The 9,183-nt window shown below is 65.5% G+C and overlaps 1 protein-coding gene across 1 annotated transcript; it reads left to right on the forward strand.

The window, feature by feature from the left end:
- Nucleotides 1–7,901: 7,901 nt before the first annotated feature.
- Nucleotides 7,902–9,164, forward strand: EMIHUDRAFT_249938 (hypothetical protein; the record flags this gene model as incomplete). The annotated part of the gene is made up of 1 exon (XM_005758656.1): nucleotides 7,902–9,164. A coding segment is annotated over one exon (1,263 nt), but the record flags the coding sequence as incomplete, so codon positions are not given.
- Between the last annotated feature and the right edge of the window lie 19 nt (nucleotides 9,165–9,183).

Genomic DNA, 9,183 nt, shown 5'->3' on the forward strand with positions numbered 1-9,183 from the left:
GAAAGGAGAAAAAAAAACATAATTAGGAAAAGATAAAAAGATATAAGAAGAATAAAGATAAACAGTAGAAAAAAAAAAAGGAGAAGAAGGAACCAAAGAAAGATATAAAATACTGAAAAAAAATGTATAAAGGGGGGGGGGGGGAGAGGGCAGCCAAAGCCCACGGCGGCGGAGGTCACGGCGGCAGGGGCGACGGCGACGCGCGGGGCAGCGGCGGCGGAGGGGACGGTGTAGTGGCGGCGCGACGACTCCGGCGGGGCGGCGGTGACGGGGTGGTGGCGGTTGTGACGGTGACGACGGTGGTGATGAGAGACGGGGTCGGCGCTGACGGTGACGGCAGCGGCGACGGCAGTGGAGGCGATGGGGTGAAGAGTAGCCCTCATCGTGAGCCCTCGCTTGTCTGAGGACGGAATCCGATCCATTGACCTCGTCGCACACCGCGCGACCTTCACCTTGTGTCGCACGCAATGCCGTAGACGCGCCAGCTCGCAATAGCTGCCGTACTCGCAACCTCAACTAATCCGTCGCCCTTTCCTGTTTTGGCGTAGGGAAATCAAGCGGCGGTGCATGAGCAATTTTCAGTCTCACACACGTCTGAGCACACGCACACGCAGAAACACGGGGCACACACGCACACGCACAAGAAACATACGGGGCACACGCACACGCAGAAACACGGGGCAGACGCACACGAGGCGTTCACTTCTGTGCGATCTCAGGAGAGGGTTGTGCAGAGGCAACAGTATAGCGAGCCGAATCTCGGTCACATCGCTCACGACCTCGCAAGCGCCCGTAGCGTGGTGTCCATAGCCGCATTGTCCTCGCCGTGCTCTCTGGTTTAGTGCGCGCGATACGCAGGGAGGGCGGCTTTCCTCTCTAACATAGCAAATAAGGCGTCGGGCCGACGCCTGTCATGCAGCGTCTGGCGCCAAGTGGAGCGATCGGCGGCGATCTCGGGCCTCGAGTTCGGGCCACCTCGAGCGGTCGACGGGCGCTGCGGATGCAGCGCCCGTACGACATGTTGGGGCATCCGATCGGCCGGTCGTGGGGGGCACCCATGAGCTACGACGAGAGCATGCGACGAGGACGCGATTGGAGTCCACCCTGCTGATATGCCCGAGCCAGTCCAGCCGGCGTCGGGTCGTAGTAGTCGATGAATCGAGGCCTAGCCTCCTTGGCTCAACTCATGATAAACTGCCGCATGGAGCCCGCGGTGGCGAAGGGTGTGCACGCGATAAAGAGGCGGCATACTCGCCCATCGCATCACCCGGTGAAGAGTGGTTCAGCTTGCACCTACAAATGTGGGCACCACGACGCGCCTCTGTACCACGACGCACGAGGGCAGGATGCGGCCTTTGCAACGGCACAGCGGTGCACTACCACCTATGTCCTTGTGTCCATCGTGCTGCTCCTGCGTCTGGCGTCGTTTGTGACGCCGCCAGCGCGCGATTTTACGCTCCGCATTTACCTGCGCCGCTGCGCCGTCGCATGCATTCCCCTCTTGCGTTCTGCATTGCCTCATGCCTTCTCCGCATTGCGCACGACGTCATTGCCTCTCACCAGGCAAACTTGCAGCGCCTATGAGATTATTATGCGATATCTGACTTCATCTATCGTGGCTGCTGTCTGCACTCCCGCCGAGCGGCAAAACGTTTGCCGGAAGCGGGGCGTGAACATAACCGCGCCCGCTGCGGCGTGCTGGCCACCAACGCCTGCATACCTGTAACGAGATCGAAATCACAGTCGCTCAGTACAAAGCGCAAAGGAGGCGCCCCCGTAATGTGATCCAAAACACATTCGTAATGTGCTAGAAAGGACGTCCAACCCGAAGGCATCCCAGTAATGTGATCGAAAACACATCCAAGGCGAGGCACGGAGGAGGCTTTCCCGTAATGTGATCGGAATCACATCCAACGCGAGGCTCGGAGGAGGCGCCCCCGTAATGTGAACTCTACTCTACCTGTGCATGTAATGCGTGGTACTCTACACGTTGCACTCAGGGCCAGCCTTGGACCGCGTGCCACTCTACCTCGTGAACGGAGCAGGCTACGGAGCGTCGCTTCTCGAAGCTAAACTGATAGCACAAGCTGAGATCTCTTTCGCCTCTTTCAAGACGATTGGGAGAGTGCACTCATTGATCCCGCACTCAATCGTCTTGCAGATACCGCAGATGCAGAGCAGCTTGCCTCAGAGCTATGCTCATGGCCATCGAGCATTGGCATGCAGCCTTCCGACGATGTGATTGAACGCCTGCGCAGTCTGCAGGAGGCAGTAGCACTCGAGGCCCGGCTGCAGGAGTTCGTTCATGGTTTAATGGTGCAGCAGCACGGGAAGGTAAGCCTCGAGGATCTCATTGGCCAGCAGCGATTCCCTGATAAGCTGCCCGACCCAGGAGTCACATACAAACGTCGGGGTGTGCTACAGGACTATGATCCGGACCCTCCCTTTCGGGCGCAGTATCAGGGAGACCATTCTGGCATTAGGCGCACTGATTACCTGCTGTGGTAGCTTGATACGTGTGTGTGCTCTAGTGTAATGTGATCGAAATCACATTCGACGCTTGGCACGAATGAGACCCCCGTAATGTGATCGAAATCGAATGAGGCACCCCGTAATGCGATCGAAATCACATTCGACGCTCGGTACGAATGAGGCACCCCCGTAATGTGATCGAAATCACATTCGGCGTTCGATACGAATGAGACACCCCCGTAATACGAATGAGACACCCCCGTAATGTGATCGAGATCACATTCGACGCTTGGCACGAATGAGGCACCCCCTTGATGTGTGATCGAGATCACATTCGACGCTGGTTCGTGTCTCGGACTGAATGGGAGAGATCACTGGACTGACTACCCTCTACCGATCTCTCTGTCGATGTGTTTTCAGCCACACTAGAGCAGTCATCAGAAGACCAGGTGTGTTTCCAATCACACTCGCATCACGCTCTCTAACACGTGGACCCGCATCACAACGTCTCCACCGGCGGAGTGGCCTCGAGCAAACCTCGAGTCAGGGAGGCGAGCGCACCCGCTGCCGCCTCTCACCGCCGCAGCCTAGTCTTGGCCGGAGGCACGAATGGTCGAGTTGTGGGCGAGGCAGGGCTCGCCGTTGAGGTGGGCGTTGAGGCACCCGGGCTTGGTCGCGGGGTTGCACAGGCGCACCCCGCAGGTGATGCAGGCGTGGGTGGCGCCTCTGGTGTTGCACGCCAGCACGCCGCAGCGGGCGCGCTTGTCCGCCGTGACGAGCTCGTGCCGGGCGCTGCGCGAGCCACGAAGGAGCGTGAGCGTCGCCTCCGCGAGCTCCCGTTTGGACATGCTGGCGACCGGCGAGCTCATCGCGTCGCGAAGCGACATGCCCGGAGTGGAGGTCGGCGTCTTCTTCTTCTTCTTCTTCTTCTTCTTCGGCTCATCAGGCGGCGAGCCGGACTCGCTCGCCGGCTGCGACGCCTGACTCGCCGCCTTGTCGGCCCTTTTTGCCCGCTTTGCAGCCTTGCGCCCCGCCTCTTCCTCCCCGGCGGCAGCAGACGGGCTGCCTGAGGCCGACGACTGCGACGAGGGCGAGGCAGCGACCGCCGTCGACTGCTCGCTGGCCGGCGTGGACATGTGCGAGGGCGCCGAGCTCGACGCACGGTTGCGGACGGAGGGGCAATCGCCTCTCTTCATCCGTCAAGCGGGTCAAAGCCGCCCGCCCACTTTCGGAGGACACTTTGCAAGAAAGAATTTTGGAATCGGAAATTTTTGCCCGGTAAAAGAAAAAAAGGAAGCCCCGCCGCCTCAGAAAGGGGTTGTTGTTGTTGTTTCTTGCTCCGCGGCAGTCCTTCAAGTAGTCTTCCGTCACGCGTCGCGAAGTCACGCGTCGACGTCCAGCGACCCGCGCCAGCCTCCGCCGCACGCAGAGGCGATCGGTGCGGCTCTCGGGCCGCTCCATCAGATGACGCCCTCAGACGAGGAGCTCGTGTCGCGGATGCAGAATGGCGCTCAGCCTTCATCGCCGCCTCGCTCATCGGGGCTTGCGCCATCTAGCGGCAGACTGTGGAGTCTTCTCGCGAGCCCCTTTCGATTGGTGCTCGCCGCGGCGCAACGCCGACGCGATAGACGCGCGAGCGAGAGCATCGCGGCCGACGTGGCCGCGCTGCGCGATGCTCCGTCGCCCAGCATGGTGCCACGACCCGGCGCGTCGAGCAGCTTCACCCCGCCACGGCACATACGGTTCTGGAGCACTCCGGAGAGTCGGGGCCGAGAGCCCCCGGCGCGCGGCAGCCGCTCCCGCTCCGTACCGCGACGCTGGTTCTGGCGGTCGAGGTCGCAGCAGCCTTCGCCGGATTCTCCGGTTGGCGATTCTCCGATTGGCGGGCCGAGCTCTGCTCCGGCGGCGTTGGCCGCGCCTCGCCCGACCGGGAACGCAGGCGCGCGACGAAGGCTGGCCTACGGGGGAGCAGCCGCGAGCGGGGGAGGAGCCGTGAGCGGCCCCGCAGCCGTGGAGGGCATCACGACCGGGTTCGACGGCATGCAGGTGGACGAGCCGCCGGCCAGTGGTGCCGCTGCTGCCGCTCCCGACGCCGCGGGCCCATCGGGTGCGGCGGAGTATTTGGAGGGGTCGGTCGGAACGCTGGCACCTGCCTGCTCTGGCGACGTCACCGATCACGCTGATGCTGCAGCTGCTATGGAGGTCGACGCCAGCGGCGCTGCAGCGGCGAGCAAGATCGAGCTAGTGGCGTATCTGTTCGACGCATGGTTCGACGCCGGGGCGAGCGACTTCGTCCCCCGCCGCCAGCTGCCGCTCAAGGTTGACGAGCCGGTGACCATCGGGCGCGACTCGACGTGCGACATTGCCCTCCCAAACAGCCTGCGGGTTGCTCCGTTGCACGCTAAGGTCGTCCTGCTCGAGAGCGGCACGGTGCTCGTCACGACGTACGGCACCAACGTCTGCTCCATATCTACGCTCCGCCGCGACGCCCGAGGCGCGCACCACAGGCTGCGGCAGGGCTTCCCGGCGGTGTTGGGGTTTCGGCAGATGTTGTACGTGCCGCAGAGTGACGGTTACGGCGGCTGCTGCATCGCGTGGCTTCGCCAGCCTGCGATGAACATGTCGACCGAGCCGGCCGAGCCGGGGGCGGGCGACGAGGCGATGAGCGCGGGCGAGCCCGAGCCGGCGCCCGAGCCCACCGCGTCGAGCGACGGCGCCGCCTCGCCTGCGGCTGGGCTCCCACCCACCTCGAGCTGCGGCGCGTCGCCGATGCCCGCCTCGCCGCAGGAGCCGTCGCTTCCGGCGGGCAGCGGGGCGTCGGCGGCGGGCCCCTCTGCGCCGGCGGCGCTCGACGTGGGGCCGGGCGGGCCGCCCGAGGAGGCGCGTGTCGGCGGGTCCGCGCCCTTTGCGCCTGCGCCGAGCGGGGCGGCCGTCCCCTCCTCCGCCGCCGGACCCGCCGCCGCCGCGCCCGGCGAGGGGGGCGTCGGAGGCGCCGCGGCGGCCGCCGCCGGCGATGGCTCCGCCAGAGGCGCCGCCTCCGGTGGCGAGGGCGACTTTTACTGGAGCGAGGCGGAGGAGGCCCGCCTGCGACAGCACGTCGAGAGCCTCGGCGCCGTCACGAGGGTGCCGCCACGCTTTTGGGCGGACGCGGCGGAGCTCTTCCCGGGACGGACGAGTGAGGCGCTGAGGCGCCACTGGGCCACAATACGGGCGGGAGGAGGTGGCGGGCAGCGGTGGCATATGTGGACGCAGGCAGAGGAGGACCAGCTGCTGACTTTGGTGGACGAGTCGGAGCCCAACTACTCGCGGGCTTACGCTGCGTTCGCCGACTCTCGCTCGAAAAAAGCCGTTCGACGGCGCTACTTGGAGCTGACTAGCCCGCGCGACTGGGTCCAGTGCGTCGCTTGCGAGAAGTGGCGGCACCTAAACCCGCCGCAGCCCTTCCACAAACTTCGGGGCGAGTGGTACTGCTTCATGAACTCCGACGGCGATCGCAACTTCTGCGCCGCGCCGGAGGAGGAGTCGGAGGAAATTGTCGAGAGGCGCGACAAGGTGCTGCGCGTGGCCGCGGACAAGGGGCTGACGCTGTTCAAGAGCTGCATCGCCGCTTCCGGCTACAAGCACGTGCAGCTGGATCCTCGCGATGGGTTCTACCGTGCCTGCCACACCATCGATGGCAAGGAAACTTCCTACTACGGCCACCCGCCGTGGCGCATTCCCGAGGAGGCGGCGCTCCACTACGCGAACACGGAGCATGGCCGCGCTGCCGCCACCGCCGCCGCCACCGCCGCCGCCTCCGCGCCTCTCTCCGCAGCCGAGGCGGTGGCCGAGGCGGAGGCGGAGAAGCTCGAGCTTCTCCGCTCCAAGAACCGAGCCGGGTACGAGGGCGTGACGCCCACGCCGGCGGGGCGGTTTCGGGCGCGAGCAATGGTCGACGGCAACGAGCACTACCTCGGCACCTTCGTCACCGCCGAGGAGGCGGCGCTCGTCTACGCCCGCTGGCGGCGAGAGCACGACGCCGCCCCCGTCACGCTCGAGAGCGCCGTCGAGCGACTCCACCTCGGCCTGTTCAAAGCCGTCGACGAGGAGACGCGGGCTCGCCTCGTCGCCTGCCTCTCCAAGCCCATCCTCGACGACCTCAAGGCGGCTGTCGACGCTCGGAAATCGACCGCGGAGAAGCTGAAGCTGGTGAGGGACCGCCTCACTTTCTCGGGAGGCTCCGAGGCGCGCCGCCCTGGCTTCACCCAGCACCCGCCGCGGGCTCGAACTCGTATCTCTCTCCGCAACCCCCGCCCCCGATCCGGCTGCAGGAGGAGGCGGCGGAGCTGCTGCACGAGTGCACCCTCCGCGGCGTTGCCAAGGTGTGCGGCGCGGAGGAGGACCTCGAGTCGCCGCACCGGCATACGCTGTACTCGCTGTGCGCAACGGGCACCACCAAGGTGTGCACCGTCTTCGTCGCCCTCGCGGCGGAGCTGCGGCTGCTCGCCAACTGCGGCAAGACGGGCGGCCTCTCGCAGGAGCAGTTTTACGCCATGGCCGCCGCCTCCGAGCAGGCGGGCCGGGTGTGCGCCGCTCGCGGCCACTACAACTCGGTCGGCGTGACGCCGCGCTCCATCTTTGCGAGCCGCAAAGTCCCGCGCGCGCATGTGTGCGAGGCGCTGCGCGTCGTCAAGGCAAACCCGCCTGCCTGCGCCGACGCGTTGAGTCGGGCGTGGACGGAGTACCTCTTCTACTCGCTCCACGACCGCTACTCGCCGCACGAGCTCTACTCGACCGACGGCACGGAGGCGGGCTTCAAGGCGGGCGACTCGGGCAACGAGAACGTACGGCGGGACGGCCAGTTCGACCCAGCGACGCGGCGGCGCTACGGTGGGCGCTTCCACGACCTCATCGTGCGCCACGGAGGGGAGGCGTACTTCGAGGGATCCGGGCCGCGCATGTGGCGCGTCCTCGCCGAGTTCATCATCGACTGGCTGGCGTGCGAGGTGCTGAGCGAGCCGTCGCTCAAGTTTGAGCCGAACAAGGCGACGGGCGAGGAGGGCTTCCTCGGGCTGGCGGCCAACGCGGAGATGGCGCTGCAGACGGTGGCGGACAAGGTGGTGGCGGAGAAGGTGGCGGGCGAGACGCTCTTCAAGGGCGTTTTCGGCGCGTGGGGCCTGCGGCTGCGCCCGAACGCGGAGTGGAAGCACGCGTCACTGTAGGCTCGAGCGTGCGCTTGTGTCTTTTTGTGTCTGAAAATCGTTATGCGATTGTACACTGGGGTTCTGTACGAGTGACTCGTCGTGCGATTGTGCGACCGAGTACCTCTCCCTTTCTGTATCCTTAGAGGTGTGATCGAAAGCACATCAGGCACCAGACGTACTGAGGGAGTGTGATCGAAAACACATTATCGGCCGGATCGCGGGCGCGGGCCGCCCCGAAGCGCCTCGATGTCGCTTCCTATCGGCCAAAGGCGCTTGACGCCGGTGGTCATATTATCGCTGGTTGTCGCCGCGGCTCTGGGCAAGAAGACTCGGCCGACGGGGTCGCTGCAGGCGCTTTACGATTTCTCGCGCGCCGACTGCCTCGCGGGCAGCTTTGGCAAGTCCAGCGGGAAGTCGGCCAGCTTGGGCGCGGTCGCCGTCGCTGGTTCGGGGAGCCACTGCCTCGAGGGCGTGGGCCTGGGAATGGACGGAGCGCGGTCTGGCACGGCGGCCGCCTCCGCCGGCACCATCTCTGACGCGCTCCCCGCCATCACCTCGTCCGGCGCATACTCTCTCGAGGTTTGGGTGCGCGCCGCGCCGCAGTCGAGCGACGCTTCCCTCCCGATCCTGGCGATCGGGACGGAGGGCGCCTTCCAGGATTCGAGCCCCTGCGACAAGGACCTCTTTGGCGTCGCGCTCATGCAGCGCGGCAACAAGGTCGAGGTGCAGCTCGCCTCGTCGTCCTATTCGTCTCGGGCCGACTCGTACAACTGCATCGTGATCGGGCCGGAAGTGCACGCGGGAAGCTCCGACTTCTTTACCGCCACCGCCGCCGACCTCGGCCCGCCCGTGCAGATCATGGTCGTCGTCCAGACCGGCAAGCCTGCCAAGGTGTACCACAACGGCAAGCCGGTCGCCGGGCTGATCGATGCCCTCAGCGCTCAGCAGTCGGACGTGTCGACCTACGCCTTGCAGCCGCAGTTCGACCTGTGGACGGACGCGTACAAGCTTCTCCTCGGGCCGGTCCCCTACACCAAGGGCGCCAAGGTCGGCTGGGACGGCGAGCTCCTCCTAGTCGCGATGCACTCGTCTGCGCTGACCGCGGCGCAGGTCCAGGACTCGTACTCGGCGTGGCTTGCCGACTCGGCGCCGCTCGCGGGGGAGCTGGCGCTCACGACGGTGGAGGACACGCCGTTCCTGATCACTCTCAACGGGACCGACCCCTTCGACGCAAAGTACAACCCGACCGGCGCCTCCAAGCTCTCGTACACCGTGACCAAGCTGCCGGCGCCGGAGCACGGCTTCCTCATCGCGGGCCACGCGGGCGCAAAGGCGCCGCCGTCGGGCGCGACGCCGCTGACCGGGCCGACGAAGCTGAGCAGCGCGAGCCTCTGGTTCACGCCCTACCCGGACCTCTTCGGCACCGCCGCAGCCACCTTCGAGTACCAGGTCTCCGACTCGAAGGGCGGCGCCTCGGAGGCGGCGACCGTCACGATTGACATCACGCCGGTGCGGCGGAAGGGAAAAG

This window comes from Emiliania huxleyi (assembly GCF_000372725.1).
Source record: "Emiliania huxleyi CCMP1516 unplaced genomic scaffold EMIHUscaffold_845, whole genome shotgun sequence".
Lineage (NCBI taxonomy): Eukaryota > Haptophyta > Isochrysidales > Noelaerhabdaceae > Emiliania > Emiliania huxleyi.